The 21,788-nt window shown below is 36.7% G+C and overlaps 3 protein-coding genes across 3 annotated transcripts; 1 reads left to right on the forward strand and 2 right to left on the reverse strand.

Annotated features, from left to right (window-relative positions):
• Positions 1-125: 125 nt before the first annotated feature.
• LOC117330395 (transforming growth factor-beta-induced protein ig-h3-like) lies at positions 126-4,830 on the reverse strand. The gene is made up of 6 exons (XM_033888661.1): positions 4,544-4,830; positions 2,776-2,990; positions 2,172-2,364; positions 1,710-1,811; positions 1,195-1,302; positions 126-666 (listed from the first exon to the last, which is right to left on the reverse strand). The coding sequence occupies exons 1-6, from the start codon at positions 4,722-4,724 to the stop codon at positions 569-571; spliced, it is 897 nt and encodes a 298-aa protein (XP_033744552.1). The 5' UTR covers positions 4,725-4,830; the 3' UTR covers positions 126-568.
• Positions 4,775-6,120, forward strand: LOC117331148 (S-antigen protein-like). Its single transcript, XM_033889743.1, has 2 exons — positions 4,775-4,902; positions 5,469-6,120. Exons 1-2 carry the CDS (start codon positions 4,775-4,777, stop codon positions 6,118-6,120), a joined length of 780 nt encoding a protein of 259 aa, XP_033745634.1.
• A 4,645-nt stretch (positions 6,121-10,765) lies between these two features.
• Positions 10,766-21,788, reverse strand: LOC117330396 (transforming growth factor-beta-induced protein ig-h3-like). Its single transcript, XM_033888663.1, has 6 exons — positions 21,594-21,788; positions 20,863-21,101; positions 19,100-19,286; positions 14,110-14,211; positions 12,596-12,715; positions 10,766-11,810 (listed from the first exon to the last, which is right to left on the reverse strand). Exons 1-6 carry the CDS (start codon positions 21,751-21,753, stop codon positions 11,689-11,691), a joined length of 930 nt encoding a protein of 309 aa, XP_033744554.1. The 5' UTR covers positions 21,754-21,788; the 3' UTR covers positions 10,766-11,688.

Consider the following 21,788-nt stretch of genomic DNA (forward strand, 5'->3'; position numbering starts at 1 on the left):
AACATATAAACTCGCCACAATAACACTATGGGCCTCATATTGTAAGTATGGTGTCCAGAAATATGTGAAATATAAATCAAATGATAGCGCTCTTAAATACCATATTTTGAGATAACAACACACAATAACATTTTCATAAATTCTTTTTAATGAACATATTTAGAGGTATCGATGACTATCAGTAGCGCAATATAAAGCAAAATATCGTCTTGTTTTTACCATCCATTGATATGTTTATCATATCAGTGGCCATCATCTTAATGCTATTTTGATCCTTATTATCCAATGATGCTCCCTTTATTGATTGTCATGCACGTCTCATGTGGAATGGCACTTTCAACTTATAGCACTCCAATAACTTCTACACGACCCTCTTAACGATGTAATCCATAAACAGTTTTTAGTTAATATTGGTTTGGCACATTAGAACAGATCAGGACATTACACAATATTCACCTGACTGTAAATTAAAATCCCCTTGTCTCTACGAATGTTAAGGATAGACATGGGCCATTATCACCCGTACTTCAACTCAAGGGCTTCGAGGAAAACGATCGATCATCCAGCATTAAGGTGGTGTTAGGACCGTGTCAAGCATGTGGATGACTCCGTTAGAGACAGTCTCATCAACAGATATCACATTAGCACCGTTTACCTTCACACCATCTGAAGATAAAAAATCCGAATACAAAAATAATCCAAACGTTTATAATACGTTTGATTGTCATTAAACCGATTCAGCTTAGCGAAGGTCATGGGAACTGAGATCGAATATATTTATACAGTTTGATAGTAGCATGCTGAAGGGATCAGCCAAAGAGAAAACAATTACGAAACGACACTGGATTACATGAACTTCTGTTCTAAAAGACCGTAAGTAAGTAATATACCAGTCATCTTACTAGCTCAGGATATCGGGAATTTCCCTTTAGCCTAAAAGATGAATTAGGATGTCCAATAACGAGAGTAAAAGATTGCTAGTTCGAGCAACTGCACGGGCAGGCTACATCTCACATCAATCTTTCCGATCTTCTATACAGTATACAAAAATGGATCGTAAGGTATCAAAAAGAAAATGTTATGCCAATTAGAAATAGTTATTTTCATGGGTCATATAATTATGTTTACTCCAAAGGCGATTTTACTTTAGACAAGGTAAATTTATTGAACACTATCGAGAGTTTAAACCATTACCCAGAGACACGGTGAGGTTGACTGAGTTGCCGTTGAGCGTTTTCAGTGATCCAGTCTCCATGCCAGCCCTGAAGTAGGTGTTTAATACTACATGGTAATACATCAACTCTGTAAAGGGATCAAAACACGCACGTGACTACATATGTTTGGTAGTACATATGTAGGGAATATGTCTAAATCCTGCACGCAAACCATTGGGAGCACATCAAAACAACGATAATATATCGGTGGGGAAAATGTACATGCGTTGTCATATTTACGATGTCTACAACCCGTTACTTTGAGATTAACTGTAAATAGTTTGTGTTATAAATTTACAGCCTAAAAACATTGAAGATGTGTCTTTAATTTAGGACAATACTTTTAGTATCTCAATATAAATACTAATTAAGGTTAACTCTTTTTGTCATTCAATGGATGCGTCACATCTTTTGATAGGTTTACAACAACAGTTTGAAAAAGGAAATTGCAATAAACTGTTCATGATTACGTATAGCGTATGTCTATATTCTGACCTTTGAGTGCCGTTGTATTCTTCAGAAGTCCGTCAATGGCTCCTTTTGGAAGTTTGGCGAAGGCTTCATTGGTTGGGGCGAATAGAGTGAGAGGCCCCAGTGCTACCAAAACATATTACAGCAATAACATCGAATTAGCAGAACAGACACATTGACATCATCGTGAATACGTATTATACTATGACATATAAATATGTATCAATATGCACATTTGCGGCATGATGGGTGGTAAAAAAAAATCAAAAAGCACTCCGACGGTTGCTCTCCCATATACTGGCCACCAGACCCTAAGTTTTATGATTACTATTATTTATAATTTCAATATTCTAGAGACACGGGGCAGTCTAGCTCTCCCCTTACAATCAATGCTTTCGTGGCCTCATCCAATGCAACTCTGGTGATTTAAGAAGTCGAAATGAAGGTAAAACAAATTAGAGCCAATACATGCACTGATTTACGTACTACTGACATCCTTGATGACACTGGACTCTATGAAGAGTGTGGTGAGTGTTTGGAGAGGCTGCGCCTGGCGACATCCGTCCGCCATTGTTCCCGTTGGTGGAAGCATCACCCCATCCAGGACGTTCAACACACCGTTTGTTGCATTCAGATCAACCCTGCCGAGGTCGATAGGACGCCCAGATGCTGTCGCCACCTGGAACAAAAGAAACTCTTGGCTACATGAAACGCTCATGCTTTATACCGACAACAAACAGGTATTTTCCACTTTTAACCATTACAACCATATATGATACGATTTAACACATATGTGAGATATGAAGAAAGTAGTTCGATATTATCTTTATCAGTATTATACATTAAGACCTCAAGTTGATCATCATAGACATCACCAATAAACAAATCAATTTAAACATTTACCAAGTACATGTTATTGCCAAACATCAATTAAATAGCAAGTGCTTATGCATATTACTTTCAAAGAAATGTTCAACTTCATAAACAGGACATTATATAATTATAAACATTCAGTAAATATTGGTATCATTACAGTTACATTTTGTATGTGTAGGAACCATTTTGACAATGTGTTTTTTCTATGACCTACTGTATTGTTGTGGTAGAAGTTGATGCGGATTGGCTGTCCATAGAGAGTGTTGAAGGTAGCCTCGTTTTTTAGCTGAGACTTGTGTATAGTCTGGTTGACTATGTGGTACTTGAGGAACGCAATCCTGGTCTGGTTATCATCCTCCAAAGCTTGTCGTATTTCCATGGGAAGCTCAAAGAAGGCGTCATCAGTAGGCCCGAACAGTGTGAGGTTACCTGAGAGGAAGACAAGAAGAATTCCGAAAGAATGAGAGAACGAAATAGTGTTAACCTTAACATATTTTTGAAACATCAGCTTCAGATCATGTCAACATGACGTCATAATAACATAAGTTAAAGCAAACTTGTATGTGTGGCATTTTTCATGATAAGGCAACTCATAAAATAATTTTCAAAAATCCGAATTTCGCTTGCAGCAACATAATTGTTTTTTACATGTATTGTATAGCAATAAATGAAACTCAAATGGTACCTGTACCGCTAGGTATGAACGTTAAAGATACTTGCGTACCTACCCTGTTACTTGTACTGCTAGGTATGAACGTTAAAGATACTTGTGTACCTACCCTGTTATCTGTACCACTAGGTATGAACGTTAAAGATACTTGTGCACCTACCCTGTTATCTGTACCGCTAGGTATGAACGTTCAAGATACCTGTGCACCTACCCTGTTGTCTGTACCGCTAGGTATGAACGCTAAAGATACCTGTGTACCTACCCTGCTATCTGTACCGCTAGGTATGAACATTAAAGATACCTGTGTACCTACCTTGTTATCTGTACCGCTAGGTATGAACGTTAAAGATACTTGTGTACCTACCCTGTTACCTGTAACGCTAGGTATGAACGTTAAAGATACTTGTGTACCTACCCTGTTATCTGTACCGCTAGGTATGAACGTTCAAGATACCTGTGTACCTACCCTGCTATCTGTACCGCTAGGTATGAAACATTAAAGATACTTGTGTACCTACCCTGTTATCTGTAACGCTAGGTATGAACATTAAGTTACCTGTGTACCTACCCTGTTACCTGTACCGCTAGGTATGAACATTTAAGTTACCTGTGTACCTACCCTGTTATCTGTACCGCTTAGGTATGAACGTTAAAGATACCTTGTGTACCTACCCTGTTACCTGTACCGCTAGGTATGAACGTTTAAAGATACTTGGTGTACCTATTCGCTGCTATCTGTACCGCTAAGGTAATGAACGTTAAAGATACATGTGTACCTACCCTGCTATCTGTACCGCTAGGTATGAACGTTAAAGATACATGTTATACCTACCCTGTTATCTGTACCGCTAGGTATGAACGTTAAAGATACTTGTGTACCTATCCTGTTACCTACATGTACAAAATGTATAATGTCGGCATGGACATTAAAACGTCATCGTTGATTTTGAGATGTTTAAAATGTGGATATGGAAGTTTTTCAGTCATTGATGCCACATAAAAAGTGTAAATATTTGCTGTACGCGATCAGGAACTTGTTGATGTAATGTGTTAACATTGCTTTACTGTTTATATGTAAACGCATATACATGTAGTTTATTTTTTATAACATCTCTAATGGAGATGGGACTACATCCTACGTTTTAAGTCATACAGTAAAGAGGAAGTATTGATATTTAGATCGACTTCCTCCTCCAATGTTAAACTATCTACCCATCCACATCTCTCTTCACGTTCAATACATGTCATTACAATACTTCCCATCATATGTTAGTAGTATGATATATATATTAGACCTATTGCGTTGAGGTACCTGGTTTGGTCAGTATGCCGTCCAGTCCTGCCTGACTGGCTAATGTCACGAGCACAGACTCCCCTTCATTCACAGCTGTTTGGACAAGTGACACCTTCTCCTTCACATACAGTAACTGATGTCCGGCTACCAGAACGATGACCAGCGTGTGGACAATCAGGGTGAAACTTAAACACCACATCTTAAATTAAAGGTTAACTCATGCTCGATATTCAATAATACATAGCTGACATGTTTGGTCACCTGATAGATAAGCGTATCGACTGTGTAGACACATTGTCACACGCTTATCCACACGTATACACACTTACACACATAAACACACCCACACGCATAAACACACACCCGGTAATAGACAGGTAAGTGTGTCACATGGAACGAACGACTTGATAGATATCATATAACGCACATGTAGATTCGGTTTTTATTCATCTAGTCCGAGCTTAAAACAAAGGTAATAAGTAAACAAATTCATCAGCCATAAGTCAAGGTAAATGTAAAGTAAAATGCAAATGTACTGTATGCATTTGTTTGCCCACTTTATCAGTAAATAAAATTTGGTTATATTTATAGTGCTCTCAGCCGGTGACATACATCTGCTGATATCTGCGTTGAATGTGGATTTATATACCTTGGAATACTTATAGAAGAACTATAGAATGGTGATATAACTTTACCTATCGCTCCTCAGTATATATCTGACAGGTAACTAGAATATGTTTTGTTTTTCTATCAGTATATCGCGAAACCTAACTCATTTATTGTTCTCTTTCGTGTGCAACGCTATTTTTCAATTTTATTGCTGATAGTGTCTAGAGTGTGAAGATCTGTAATATGTACATAAACGTTATTAAATGAATGTTTACTGGTTACTTATTCTCGTTTAAGGACAGGCGCAACACATTCATTTGAATTACATTTGCAGGGCAGGTATCGTCGATGAAGTAGAACACACATACCCTTACGGAACACCTGGAATAGAACACACGTACCCTTACGGAACACCTGGAATAGAACACACGTACCCTTACGGAACACCTGGAGTAGAACACACGTACCCTTACGGAACACCTGGAGTAGAACATACGTACCCTTACGGAACCCCTGCAGTAGAACACACGTACCCTTATGGAACACCTGGAATAGAACACACGTACCCTTACGGAACACCTGGAGTAGAACACACGTACCCTTATGGAACACCTGGAGTAAAACACACGTACCCTTACGGAACCCCTGCAGTAGAACACACGTACCCTTACGGAACCCCTGCAGTAGAACACACGTACCCTTATGGAACACCTGGAGTAGAACACACGTACCCTTACGGAACACGTGGAGTAGAACACACGTACCCTTACGGAACCCCTGCAGTAGAACACACGTACCCTTACGGAACACGTGGAGTAGAACACACGTACCCTTACAGAATACCTGGAGTAGAACACACGTACCCTTACGGAACACCTGGAATAGAACACACGTACCCTTACGGAACACCTGGAATAGAACACACGTACCCTTACGGAACACCTGGAATAGAACACATGTACCCTTATGGAACACCTAGAATATAACACAGGTACTTTTAGGGAACACCTGGAGTAGAAAACTCGTACCCTTACGGAACACGTGGAGTAGAACACACGTACCCTTACGGAACACATGGAATAGAACACACGTACCCTTATGGAACACCTGGAATATAACACAGGTACTTTTAGGGAACACCTGGAGTAGAAAACACGTACCCTTACGGAACACGTTGAGTAGAACACACGTACCCTTACGGAACACCTGGAGTAGAACACACGTACCCTTATGGAACACCTGGAGTAGAACACACGTGCCCTTATGGAACACCTGGAATAGAACACACGTACCCTTATGGAACACCTGAAGTAGAACAGACGTACCATTACGGAACACCTGGAGTAGAACACACGTACCCTTACGGAACACCTGGAATAGAACACACGTACACATGTACCTTACAGAGTACCTGGAGTTATTCTCTATGACCAAAATGCCTCAAAGAAAATAAACATCTTGTTGATATTCTATAATTGATAAAAACAATGAATTAATAATAATGCAGTTATAATTCTATACCTTTCAGCATGCATATACATATTCGCTGATCATATGTTTTCGTGCTACACACATGCATATTAAAATCACCACGAATATTTCCAGCTGTACTGTGATAAGTTTTATGACATGCATACGTAACTCATGCAGGTTTAAAACCGGTGACGGCTCGCCCCTTTCACAACAAATCTCAGTCAATAGTTTTGGTTTGGTTTATTTTGTTTAAGGACATGCCCGAGTTTTTCAAACAATAGAAGTCCATTGCAAACATAATAAAAACACCAGGTTATACATATCTAGTTGATGAACTACTTATTTTTACCTGCTGTTTATTATCATTACTGTTTAAAACGTGAATAATATTTTATCATCGTTTTGCAGAATGAATGTTTTATTGAAATATTGCAATGCTATGCACAGTATATTGTATAAAAATCGCAGTCCTATTTATCGTCTATAGTATATAAATATTCGATTTCAGACTGAATATAGCTGTCAATTTCAAATGCTTTATTATTGCTCCTCAACGCCAATGTAACAAACTTTCCCATCCTCGATGTACACGAAGGTGTAGAGTTTAATACACACTGTTTTTCGTCAAGTCGTGTGTAAACATTAAATCGTGTCTGGTAGCCATTACACATAATATCTTACAGGTAAATACACACTGTTTTTCGTCAAGTCGTGTGTAAACATTAAATCGTGTCTGGTAGCCATTACACATAATATCTTACAGGTAAATACACACTGCCGTACGGCGTCGCTTTTGCCAGGTTATATTAGGACATATTTGTGAAAGATTCCTGTAAATCTGTCTATACCTAAAAAGGTATATGGGGATATCTAATTACAGAATGCACGGCATGATGTTATGTCAAGGAAGATTATCCTGGGACTTTTGACAGCACCGCCGACGGTACATGAAGAAAATATTCAGTGATGATTAATATACCACTTTTTTATTTACTCTGTACAAAAGTAACTGGTTCAATCGATTATATCTAGCGACTTCGTCTCAGGAAACCGATCTGGTCACGGGTATTTGCTAAAACCCCAACCTCATTCTTCAACTGTATATTGATAACTAATTTCAATTTCAATAGTATATTGTAAAAATAATGCTGGAATAGCTGATTTAGATATTGAGCTGCACGATTCGTTATAGTAATTATTCAAACAAATAAGACTTGGTTTTTAAGATTAAAGTGATTAAGTGTGTTGGATGTCCATCTAAGGTGCAGAAAATACTTTGATATCATCATAATGTGAAAAGAACAAGTAAAATCATTTTGTTACGAACACAAAATTAGACAGAAGCTTAAATGGGAGTTATCTTTCTTTATATCATACTGAACTACCGTATTTTCCTGTAATGTAATGTCATGCACGGAGTATTCAGACAAGACACCTAAATATATTTTAACTCTCAGAACTATAAATTTGATATCAAACATTATACAATATGTAATTGCATACAGACATATAGAATCATACAACTCGTCCTATTTGATAACAAACTTAATTTGTTGATAATAAATTCCCCAGCAAACAACGTTTGACATGACATCAGTGTCTATATAAGGGATTTGTTGTATTTGGATTTTGGGGACATATTAAGTGGTGTTCTCATCTTAGCGTGTACCAGTGTGTTAACATATTTTATTACTGTCAACACTTTGTCAGCATATGTTGACCTAATTGCTGATTAACTCCATGGGATGCTGAGCCCATTTGATCTACCTCTCATGTTTTGTGAAGCACGTGGTCTATATATTGCTTTATGTAAAAACTGCATGTTTGTCCATGTGCTGAAGTTGTTATATATTTCTCACATAGATATTGACACTCTTTGTTTTGTGCTTTTGTTTATGTTTTGATACATTATGGCGTTTTTTTTTCTGAATTCCTTCTTGACTATTGACGATTCAATCTTTTTTATGTATCTACAACATGAGCTCATTGACTTAATCCACAATTAAGTCAGTCACTGCATTACATCACGTGTTATTTAAGAAATAATTAACGATGATTCGTGTATTATTGCAGGATATACAACGAGGACGAGGATATTTTGCAATTCAATACACGAGTCAAAGTTGATTATTTCTATTCTACCATGTACTGTTTAGTTCTGAGATCGACCTCTTTCTAATAGAAAAACAGCAAAGAAACCCCGAGAAAACCTTGTAATTTATTTCTTGAGTATTGCATTATTTGTTGATGAAATATACAGGCAATTCAGTACTACGATCAAGAGCATCTATCATATGGCATTGATTTTGAAAATTAAAAAAAAAGGAGAAAAAGAATTAAAATAGGGGGCCTCCATAGGATTCGAACTCGCGTCGTGATAAAAATTTATTGAAAGACTAACCCATTAGCCCACTCGGCTATAGTAACCTTTTATAAAACAGGTGAATATTACATATATAAAATTGTTACAGCCGTGACTGCCGACCGTGTATTATTGGCACGAGCGTGGGTTATTGGAAAATAATACATGGTTTTAAACCAATCAAAACTGGCGTTGCATAGCAAACATGGTAGAATAATAGTTAAACTACCATTACCACCGGCTCAGAATATACATATCGCTATAATTTGAAAAATATCATTCAAAATCGAGCAACTACTAACTTTGCAAAATCATGAAGTGTCAATGTACATTTTAAGCCCTTGTGCGAAAGTGTTAAAAAGGTGTTTATCCTTTTCCCGCCAAATCTGGATAGTTTGTAATCTCTGGTTTGTCTCTTCCGTCGTCACCAAACAGTCCTTTATGAGATGACACACACAAATGTCCGGGTAACACAAGAATGAGACAAAACATTAATAAATGAATAGTGAATGTTGTACGACAATGGTATAATCATGTATATTGTATGTGTAAATAGTATACCCTGTACCATGGTATTAGTCAAGAAAGCTTATAATATTATCATACACGTTATCAACTGGATAACAATTTAGACAGGTATTCCTTAAATACCAATGAAATCCTTTCTTTACCCACATACACCTAGCACATACCCCAAATCAGTCACTTTGGTTAAAAAGTGGTTTCAAATTAGGTGAAGACGATATCGTTCTGGCATTTTAAAAAAATGTGCGTAATGGTAGAACAAATGCAACAACTTAATAAAATAACTTGTCCATTCTATTTCCAAGTTTTCGGTAACACGCACCTAACATTTAGTTTATTTCCCCGAGGGATATTTATAAAAAACACTAGTTGTATTTATGCATGCTCCACATAAAACTAAAACCAATGATTGAATTGAAAAGGCCATCTTATACAAGATGACAATTTATTAAAGAAACATGAAAAATATTATCATCAGAAATATTTTGAAAAGCTCATCATAAGATGGCTAATTCCGCATCAGTATTAGAACAAAATACAAATTGTATGACAATTTACATCCTTAGGTGGGTATTCAACAGAATTACGCCAAAAAGTATTGATAGAATTACACCGAAATAGAACAAAATACAAATTGAATGACAATTTACATCATGAGTGGATATTTGGCAGAATTACCCAAAACCGTATTACATGTAAAAGGGTGGAATGAGGGTGGGCTTCGAAATAGCTTAATTTTAGATTTAGTTCTATATGCGTAAAAACAAAATGGCGATGATGAAAAAAAAATGTTCAAGTGAAGAAAAGTAAACAGCCAATCATCGACCAGCAAGTGCTGTGTGCTCTGGGGCCGCCAACGGGATAAAAAGGCCCCCATAAAGGGACATAACCCAAACAGAATAAAATTACAAGAAAATGTATGTGTTACAGCATAAAATCAGCTATTTGCATAGCTTGCATTTAAGGATTGTACCTCATTTTGACTGCGTATACGGTAGTATGCCCACAGTTGGCAACGCGCTAACCATAGGAAATGTTCGTTGCCAACTGCGGGCATACTACCGTATACGCAGTCAAATAAGTTACAATCCTTATATTTACATCAAACAAATCGTTTAAATACAGTACGAAGAAAATAGAATTCAGGGTGTGTTGCGACTTTGGTACCTAAGGTAGTCGTGGTTGCTAAGATAATATAGTTCCAGTGAATCTACGTAAAGACACAGTATTGTTAACAAAATTAAAAGAAACAAATCCACATTTTTGTTAAATACCTTTTACGTTTTTAATTGATTGATTTAATTAATTAATCAATTAATTCACAATCCACAACTTCGTCTAACATTAACTATGGTTATAAAGCAAAGTGTGTTTTGACACAGATTTAGTAGTGACGTGGTCAAATGTTCTCTTGGAACTGTACACTTCAGCCATTCTCGTGGAGAAGTCAAATATGCATCCATTTAAACAATATTCAGTTTAGTTTTTCATCAAATACTCACTTGACGTTGGCTTTTTGTGCAGATATCATCGGGAAACAGGAAACAAGGCTAAAATTGCATTGATCAGTCCTTTCAAAATAGCGCCATCTAGTTGACGTTGCGTAAAAAGACGACGTCATAATTATGTTACCGATTCCCGAGCTTATTAATCCGCTGTGCCTTTTTTTCACTTCGTATACGCTAATTTATTCGCAGTCAGAATTTACTAAGCTGAAGAAGGGAGAGATGTAAATATTTGATTATGTAAATAAAAACATTGGCAATCGTTATATACAAATGTACGAGTTCAAATTCTTATTCTTCAGACGTCTTTCATGTTTTGCTCTATTTATTTTGTTGCTTTCTCTGATCATGTTTCAGTCACCAAGAAAAGAATTATAATATTTCTTACAGTAATAAGACGAAATCCATAGTGAAATACATAATTGCGTGGATTAGATACAACTTAATCAAGTAATTATTGTCAATCACACTGACATATATATATATAATGTTATTTATGTACTAGCTAAATATTTTAACATTATGGGGTAAAGGCTCGCCGCTCTCTATATTTCAACCTCTGTTAAGGCTGTTTTCAATCACAAAATTTAGTTTAATACAGTTTTTTATTGTAAACCGATAATATACATTCATTAGTAAGGTATTCCGTGACGTCACTCCCTTTTTTATAAGGACTGCGTCACGTGAAGTCAAATTTCTTCATCGTCCAACAGCTTGTGAGGAAATAAGACGGTGTCCATACCGTGTACAACTCCGTTACTGACGTTAATGTCCGGGTAGGCTATTTTGATACTATTTGCTGTGGCATAGGCTGCAATGAGTGGCATAGGTGACATAACATTTTAAAGTTAATGCAGTGTTTTAGTTATCAGCTGAGCTGATATGTAATTACAGAAGGCTACATTACCAATATCAATTAAATTAATTGTCTTGTTCATTAAGTTCATGATCTCAGATATATAACGTTATGGGATGGTAAAGCCGGATACCACAAAAGCAATGTAGTCTTAAAATAGAGCTAGTAAACTCTTATCCCGGGTCATTTGTCTGAATATCATCGGTTGACCTGATTTGTCAATGAGAGTCAAACAAGAAATTTCAACAGAGAAAATCGATTTCGGTACATGGTACACGGGGGTTTATTAAGAATAAACCTTCGCTCGTCCATACAAACAACATTATACTATGTTTCTGAAACGCTAGATATAATTAAAACAGCTAGATTTAAATCTCAATGGAATAGACATTGACTGGGGTGATAGCACTAACATGGTACCAAATAATCTTATTAAAAGCCTATAGAAGTGACTTACAATATAAATGGATATATTGATTAAAGTCATATTTTCAATTAAGGTGATTTGTTGGCGTAATATTACCATTGGTCGTTTCACCAACATGTGTTGAAATAACAACACCTTCCGAAGAAACACACCAGAAATAGTCTACTTATATACGGTACACGGGGTTTTCCTTTTTACCGTTTTCGTACTAGAATTCGTTAAATTGGAGACACATTTATGATTTTCTGTGAGATTTGTCTTAATATTTGTTTAATTAAAGTCCTGTAACCGCGGCCAGGACCTGTATACTTACTCTCGGTGACATTGACGCTGACCCAGCCTAGCGATAGCATCTGTAGTAGATTGGAGTATTGCTTGGCCAGGAAGCCTTGGGTGAAATGTGTCCCAACACAAATGTGGTACGTCAGCACTTCTGTAAAAATGAGACAACATGACCACTGAGTAATTAATGAAGAGACAAAATGTTAATTACAAAAACGTAGAAAGACAAACAGTGAAATACTTAGCATCTAAAAAACTATTGAATGCAGACGATTTTGTTTTGAAAATGTTCAATATGTGGTATATGAAATATGATCACTTGTGCCAACCTTCGTGAGCTGAATACCACATAAAATATCGCTTAAAATGTAAACAGAAATTGCACAGAGATCCTGGGGAAAAAAAGTAAAAAAATCATAAGAACTGTTATTCCAGAGGGTAAACGTCAATGCATATTAATTAGTAGTTTTATTCTCGAGATATTTATAGTTCTACTTATATCAAATACATAGCATGTGTCTGCATCAATACTTGCGAGTATGTTAAACGGTTCGGGTATCTGTTGTTAGCATTACATTGTCAGGGAAGTGAGGAAACAATATGCTGATAAGATTGTATCCCCTGTATGATATGATCATCTGTCTATATAAAATAGTATATAGAAAACAACATTATGTTACAAGATAAGATTGTAGCCCCTGTATGATATGATCATCTGTCTATATAAAATAGTATATAGAAAACAGCATTATGTTACAAGATAAGGTTGTATCCCATGTATGATATGATCATCTGTCTATATAAAACAACATTATGTTACAAGATAAGATTGTATCCCCTGTATGATATGATCATCTGTCTATATAAAACAACATTATGTTACAAGATAAGATTGTATCCCCTGTATGATATGATCATCTGTCTATATAAAACAACATTATGTTACAAGATAAGGTTGTATCCCCTGTATGATATGATCATCTGTCTATATAAAACAGCATTATGTTACAAGATAAGATTGTAGCCCCTGTATGATATGATCATCTGTCTGTATAAAACAACATTATGTTACAAGATAAGATTGTATCCCCTGTATGATATGATCATCTGTCTATATAAAACAGCATTATGTTACAAGATAAGATTGTATCCCCTGTATGATATGATCATCTGTCTATATAAAACAACATTATGTTACAAGATAAGATTGTAGCCCCTGTATGATATGATCATCTGTCTATATAAAACAACATTGTGTCACAAGATAAGATTGTATCCCCTGTACGATATGATCATCTGTCTACATAAAACAACATTATGTTACAAGATAAGATTGTGTCCCCTGTATGATATGATCATCTGTCTATATAAAACAACATTATGTTACAAGATAAGGTTGTATCCCCTGTATGATATGAGCATCTTTGTCTATATAAAATAGTAAAGATGTAAAACGTCATCGTGTTATAAGATAAGATTCCATTCTTAGTTAACTGTGGGTACATCACATTCCGGTCTACCTTGTTAAGTTAGATATGTTCTCACCTTCTAATGCCGTCCTATTAGATAGAAGTTTCTCCAACATGTCCCCTGGTAACTTCTTAAACGCGGCATCCGTTGGCGCAAATATCGTGAGGGGACCATCGCCTTTCACATAAATTAAATAAAGCATAATTGTTGTTTTAATATAGTGATTTTGACATGATTTTATCTGGATAGAGAGTGGTGGCATCAGTAGCAACATAAGTGCAATGTTAAAATGCTGTGTCAAATTTTTCTTCTCATTTTCACATATGCTTATTAGAGCTGAAAGATTAAAAGGGATTGATTTCCAAAAGTATTCCGGATGTTGTCCTTAAAAACTTTTAAAAACGTCCATATACCTGGAAATGTTGATGTAAACATTATCCGGATGTTGTTATCACTTAAATGTCGTGTGTATCCATACTGTAGCATTCCACAGTTGTTTCAGAAAAAAATAGGGCGCATTACACTAAATGTATGCAGGAAAACTCTCCCTGTCGGTATATTTTGTCAGATGTGAAGTACACAAAACCTATCTCAGCCAATGTACAATGTACCTATTCCCCTGTCACAAAATTGTGCATAAGACCTACTACACTTACAATGGTTTACAGTTTGGGTATAATTCTACATGGTAGGAGATTATGAAACAGTATAGCTGTTGTTTATGCGAAATTCAAAGACGCTTTTTTATTTGATACCTACATACACACTATAAAAAACCAACATACATGAATTCTATACAATGTCACATTTGTTTCTTATGGCTTCCGTAATTATTTATATCTGAGTTAACATCCTTGTCCATATCACGCTTTATCTTCTCATTCGACCAGCCTGAACATATCAACAGTCCATACACTTAAATGGAAGTTATGATCCACTGCAGAGGAATGCTTTGCTTGTTTACGGGTAGATTATCTATCAAAATGATATGGGAAAATGTCATCGGTGTTGACCTTCCATTATGTCTGTTATTCCAACAATGTGAGATCTTAAGTCAGTGTAATATGGGTAGATAATGTCGGGGTTTAGTATAAGATCTTAAGTCAGTATAATATGGGTAGATGACGTCGGGGTTTAATATAAGATCTTAAGTCAGTATAGTATGGGTAGATGATGTCGGGGTTTAATATGACATCTTAAGTCAGTGTAATATGGGTAGATGATGTCGGGGTTTAATATGACATCTTAAGTCAGTGTAATATGGGTAGATGATGTCGGGGTTTAATATGACATCTTAAGTCAGTGTAATATGGGTAGATGATGTCGGGGTTTAATATGACATCTTAAGTCAGTGTAATATGGGTAGATGATGTCGGGGTTTAGTATGACATATTAAGGCAGTGTAATATGGGTAGATGATAACGGGGTTTAGTATGAAATCTTAAGTCAATGTAATATGGGTAGATGATGTCGGGGTTTAATATGACATCTTAAGTCAGTGTAATATGGGTAGATGGTGTCGGGGTTTAATATGAGATCTTAAGTCAGTGTAATATGGGTAAATGATGTCGGGGTTTAGTATGACATCTTAAGTCAGTGTTATATGGGTAGATGATGTCGGGGTTTAGTATGACATCTTAAGTCAGTGTAATATGGGTAGATGATGTCGTGGTTTAATATGACATCTTAAGTCAGTGTAATATGGGTAGATGATGTCGGGGTTTAGTATGACATCTTAAGTCAGTGTAATATGGGTAGATGATGTCGGGGTTTACTATAACATCTTAAGTCAGTGTAATATGGGTAGATGATGTCGGGGTTCAGTATGACATCTCAAGTCAGTATAATATGGGTAGATGACGCCGGGGTTGAGGATGACATCTTAAGTCAGTGTAATATGGGTAGATGAATGTCGGGGTTTAATATGAAATCTTAAGTCAGTGTAATATGGGTAGATGGTGTCGGGGTTTAATATGACATCTTAAGTCAGTGTAATATGGGTAGATGATGTCGGGGTTTACTATAACATCTTAAGTCAGTGTAATATGGGTAGATGATGTCGGGGTTCAGTATGACATCTCAAGTCAGTATAATATGGGTAGATGGTGTCGGGGTTTAATATGACATCTTAAGTCAGTGTAATATGGGTAGATGATGTCGGGGTTTACTATGACATCTTAAGTCAGTGTAATATGGGTAGATGATGTCGGGGTTTAGTATGACATCTTAAGTCAGTGTAATATGGGTAGATGATGTCGGGGTTTAATATGACATCTTAAGTCAGTATAATATGGGTAGATGATGTCGGGGTTTAATATGACATCTTAAGTCAGTGTAATATGGGTAGATGATGTCGGGGTTTAGTATGACATCTTAAGTCAGTGTAATATGGGTAGATGATGTCGGGGTTTAATATGACATCTTAAGTCAGTGTAATATGGGTAGATGATGTCGGGGTTTAATATGACATCTTAAGTCAGTGTAATATGGGTAGATGATGTCGGGGTTTAGTATGACATCTTAAGTCAGTGTAATATGGGTAGATGATGTCGGGGTTTAATATGACATCTTAAGTCAGTGTAATATGGGTAGATGATGTCGGGGTTTAGTATGGCATCTTAAGTCAGTGTAATATGGGTAGATGATGTCGGGGTTTAGTATGAAATCTTAAGTCAGTGTAATATGGGTAGATGATAACGGGGTTTAATATGACATCTTAAGTCAGTGTAATATGGGTAGATGATGTCGGGGTTTAATATGAAATCTTAAGTCAGTGTAATATGGGTAGATGATGTCGGGGTTTAATATGAAATCTTAAGTCAGTGTAATATGGGTAGATGATGTCGGGGTTTAATATGACATCTTAAGTCAGTGTAATATGGGTAGATGATGTCGGGGTTTAATATGAAATCTTAAGTCAGTGTAATATGGGTAGATGATGTCGGGGTTTAATATGACATCTTAAGTCAGTGTAATATGGGTAGACGATGTCGGGGTTTACTATGACATCTTAAGTCAGTGTAATATGGGTAGATGATGTCGGGGTTTAATATGACATCTTAAGTCAGTGTAATATGGGTAGACGATGTCGGGGTTTAATATGAAATCTTAAGTCAGTGTAATATGGGTAGATGATGTCGGGGTTTAGTATGACATCTTAAGTCAGTGTAATATGGGTAGATGATGTCGGGGTTTAATATGACATCTTAAGTCAGTGTAATATGGGTAGACGATGTCGGGGTTTAATATGACATCTTCAGTCAGTGTAATATGGGTAGATGATGTCGGGGTTTAGTATGACATCTTAAGTCAGTGTAATATGGGTAGACGATGTCGGGGTTTAATATGACATCTTCAGTCAGTGTTATATGGGTAGATGATGTCGGGGTTTAGTATGACATCTTAAGTCAGTATAATATGGGTAGATGATGGCGGGGTTTGATATGACATCTGAAGTCAGTGTAATATGGGTAGATGATGTCGGGGTTTAATATGACATCTTAAGTCAGTGTAATATGGGTAGATGATGTCGGGGTTTAATATGACATCTTAAGTCAGTGTAATATGGGTAGATGATGTCGGGGTTTACTATGACATCTTAAGTCAGTGTAATATGGGTAGATGATGTCGGGGTTTAATATGACATCTTAAGTCAGTGTAATATGGGTAGATGATGTCGGGGTTTACTCTGACATCTTAAGTCAGTATAACATGGGTAGATGATGTCGGGGTTTAATATGACATCTTAAGTCAGTATAATATGGGTAGATGATGGCGGGGTTTGATATGACATCTGAAGTCAGTGTAATATGGGTAGATGATGTCGGGGTTTAATATGACATCTTAAGTCAGTGTAATATGGGTAGATGACGTCGGGGTTTAATATGACATCTTAAGTCAGTGTAATATGGGTAGATGATGTCGGGGTTTAGTATGACATCTTAAGTCAGTGTAATATGGGTAGATGATGTCGGGGTTTAGTATGACATCTTAAGTCAGTGTAATATGGGTAGATGATGTCGGGGTTTACTATGACATCTTAAGTCAGTGTAATATGGGTAGATGATGTCGGGGTTTAATATGACATCTTAAGTCAGTGTAATATGGGTAGATGATGTCGGGGTTTACTATGACATCTTAAGTCAGTATAATATGGGTAGATGATGTCGGGGTTTAATATGACATCTTAAGTCAGTGTAATATGGGTTGATGATGTCGGGGTTTACTATAAGATCTTAAGTCAGTGTAATATGGGTAGATGATGTCGGGGTTTAATATGAGATCTTAAGTCAGTGTAATATGGGTAGATGATGTCGGGGTTTAGTATGACATCTTCAGTCAGTGTAATATGGGTAGATGATGTCGGGGTTTAGTATGACATCTTAAGTCAGTGTAATATGGGTAGATGATGTCGGGGTTTACTCTGACATCTTAAGTCAGTGTAATATGGGTAGATGATGTCGGGGTTTAATATGACATCTTAAGTCAGTGTAATATGGGTAGATGATGTCGGGGTTTAATATGACATCTTAAGTCAGTGTAATATGGGTAGATGATGTCGGGGTTTAGTATGACATCTTAAGTCAGTGTAATATGGGTAGATGATGTCGGGGTTTAGTATGACATCTTAAGTCAGTGTAATATGGGTAGATGATGTCGGGGTTTAATATGACATCTTAAGTCAGTGTAATATGGGTAGATGATGTCGGGGTTTAATATGACATCTTAAGTCAGTGTAATATGGGTAGATGATGTCGGGGTTTAATATGACATCTTAAGTCAGTGTAATATGGGTAGATGATGTCGGGGTTTAGTATGACATCTTAAGTCAGTGTAATATGGGTAGATGATGTCGGGGTTTAATATGACATCTTAAGTCAGTGTAATATGGGTAGATGATGTCGGGGTTTAATATGACATCTTAAGTCAGTGTAATATGGGTAGATGATGTCGGGGTTTTACTATACTGCCTTCAGTCAGAATAACACAGGTAGATGACGCCGGATTATACCGTTAAGACTTTAGTCAGTTAATAAGTGTACATGTAGGTGATGTCTTTGTATACCTTCCAGTATGTCTGTAAGTCCTATATCTATGAGACCTTTGGTCAGTATGGTCAGCTCTGGACACTTCCGTATCGCTGTCATTATTGTGCCGGGTGGCGGGAATAAGACACCGTTGAGTACATGAAGAACGCCGTTGTCAGCCTCGTTGTCGGCGCTAACGACCACCTTCCCGCATACCGTCGTAACCTAGTGAAATGAAATACTACATATTTTGTTTGCTAGGAAAGATAAGCATCCTATGATGCAACTTTACTTTAAAAGTACTCAACAAAGGGGACTATACTAATTAGAACATAGTTGTACAAACACTATATCTGAAGGTAAACTATTAATATAATCAGTTACGAATATTAACAAAACAGTATATTATAATGGAATTTACAAAATGAAAAAAAAATCTCAAAATGCCTCTGAGATGTTTAGCTAACATAACGACACCTTCCTGTCTTCGTATCTAAGGAAGTGCATACATTTTAGTTTTTGTCTTTCTTGGTAACTTATATGCGCATCTGTCAGTATTTAAGTCTGGGACCGGTTAAACCGCGCTTGCCAGTGTATCATTTAGACTGGCCACCTGTTTCTAGGATATTAGAATTGTGAATTAAATTGAGGTTTATAATTTTGGGCTCGAGGATATGTCTGATTAAGTTTCACACTAGGGGGAGACAATCTAGCATTAGAATTTAGTGGAGCAATTTTGACGAAAAACTTGGGCGCTGGTTGCCAGTCTACAGTATGTATCACTGTAAGAGGAAGGAGACGAATTTATGTTATCAGATAATTTATCTATTTGTTGACATTGTTCTTTCACTTCCTAGAAACTGGAGAGGACTTGGAAAGCGCAGACGTAATTATCAGTAAATTTTGCAATATGAGCAAAATGACATAATTAAAAATTTATTACAACTTACACAATAATATATGCCCCATCATGTGTTAAACGCCTGGGTCAGTACATGTGTCATTACAGAAAATTTTTTACAAATTTTTACTTCAGAAAAAAATCACATTGTAAAATTCAGACAACACACTCACTTAACTCGTGTTTCACATCAATATACTCGCGTGTTATTCTACATATTCTTAACGGTGAACAAAGTGCTTCAGTGACGTATACGTAGTTATCTATCTTTGGTGTTCTCCCCCTTGGCCACAAGCTTTATCAGGCGCGAGTAATGCACATTCGAAACATCTCGCCCTACCAGCTGCTGCCACTACCAATACACGCGTAGCGGATTCTTAGAAAAGTGTTCAAACAATCCGCTAATTTACTTAGGGATTCTTTTGAACAAATCATTTTGCAACGTCAATGGTCGTATTGTTACGTCATCTTTTTTGCGCCATGGATGTTAGTTTTTTTTTCATAGAAGCATTCTGCATACAGACAATGGAAAATAAAGTATATTGTATTAAACTCAGCAATTAAATTCGGCTATTAAACCCGGCTATTATATTTATAATATAGCTATTAAACTCAGCTTTATGCCTATGCATTGGTAGTGATTTTGTCTGCTAAGGTGCGATTCGAAAATGTGTAAGCTTTCCGGGATCACACTTTAAACGAACTGGTAAAAAAATTGTTGAGGCTATTTCTCATTTATTTACTATGGTTACGACTAAAGTCATTTAGATAGTCGTGTTGCCATGTAATAATCAATGAAGAACTCTTCCTCGATATTCCAGGGTTACGTCTACTTTGGCTTTGTGTAGAGAGCAAAAGTAAACGTAACCCATATATTATTGAGGATGTAGATAACTGTACCTTGCGGACGAATTTCCTGTGTTTGTACACGTTATACACATTGATCCTGATGGACGGCCCAGCCAGAGTACCAACCAACGTATCGTTCTGTGTCTCATTGTCGATTCGCAGTTCCTCATTCAACACGTGGTACAATATCACATTCACCAGCTCGGTAACGTTATTGTTCAGTAACTTCATTACGGCGGGCGATAATTTGGAGAAAGCGCTGTTATTTGGAGCAAACATCGTCATAGGACCTGCAATAGGAAATAAAATATACTTTTGTTGACGAATAAACAATACCACGACGTCAATTTTAAAGGAAGAAACTGAACAGTGAAATTCACTTAAACGATAACCACCGAATGCGAGGGCACATGTTCACTGGGAGATGGGAAAGTTATACTCCAGTAGAGTGTCTTCTTCACCAAGTTTGGTATCCGTCATTTTGCATCCTGTCTGTCACGAGTAAATCATGGTGCTGCTCTGACCACATCTAACGCTAGTATCAAACTGAACCTCAATCTAACGCTAGTATCAAACTGAACCTCAATCCAAAATCTAGTTGACATGAACCACGTCTGAAGCATGTCCTGTTACTATACAAGAGCATCACTATTGGTTGGAAAACAAGTGTGTTTGAGTTTGGGATATTTTAGGTCACGAGCAACATTGGGTAACTGGACATATTACACAAGAAAAAGAAGAATTGCAGATGACCCCGGATTAATATACTTTTATAGGCTTACCTGGTGCAGAGAGGGGCTGTCCAAGACTAGCCACGTTGATGAAGTTAGCGAAGATCGTAGCCCCGACCTTGGCAGCCAGATCTGGCAGGTAAACGTCATATTGTCCATAGGCAGGGGATAACGAGCAGAACATCAAAATCACCAAAGACAGAGAGGCCATGATGCTAAATCAAATTGTACACACATTTCTTGTCT

Source organism: Pecten maximus, chromosome 7 (assembly GCF_902652985.1).
Source record: "Pecten maximus chromosome 7, xPecMax1.1, whole genome shotgun sequence".
In the NCBI taxonomy this organism is placed as follows: Eukaryota; Metazoa; Mollusca; class Bivalvia; order Pectinida; family Pectinidae; genus Pecten; species Pecten maximus.

Bases quoted from the DNA above. Each gene is read 5' to 3' on its own strand.
- LOC117331148 (XM_033889743.1), top strand. From the start codon at position 4,775: ATGTTTGGTCACCTGATAGATAAGCGTATCGACTGTGTAGACACATTG. The intron at 4,903-5,468 runs GTAAGTGTGTCA...TTACATTTGCAG, and splicing joins ACACACCCGGTAATAGACAG to GGCAGGTATCGTCGATGAAG.
- LOC117330396 (XM_033888663.1), bottom strand. From the start codon at position 21,753: ATGGCCTCTCTGTCTTTGGTGATTTTGATGTTCTGCTCGTTATCCCCT. The intron at 21,102-21,593 runs GTAAGCCTATAA...TTCCTATTGCAG, and splicing joins ACAGCCCCTCTCTGCACCAG to GTCCTATGACGATGTTTGCT. The intron at 14,212-19,099 runs GTATACAAAGAC...TTTATGTGAAAG, and splicing joins ACTTACAGACATACTGGAAG to GCGATGGTCCCCTCACGATA.
- LOC117330395 (XM_033888661.1), bottom strand. From the start codon at position 4,724: ATGTGGTGTTTAAGTTTCACCCTGATTGTCCACACGCTGGTCATCGTT. The intron at 2,365-2,775 runs GTAGGTCATAGA...CTTTTGTTCCAG, and splicing joins ACTTCTACCACAACAATACA to GTGGCGACAGCATCTGGGCG. The intron at 1,812-2,171 runs GTACGTAAATCA...ATGTTTTGGTAG, and splicing joins TGTCATCAAGGATGTCAGTA to CACTGGGGCCTCTCACTCTA.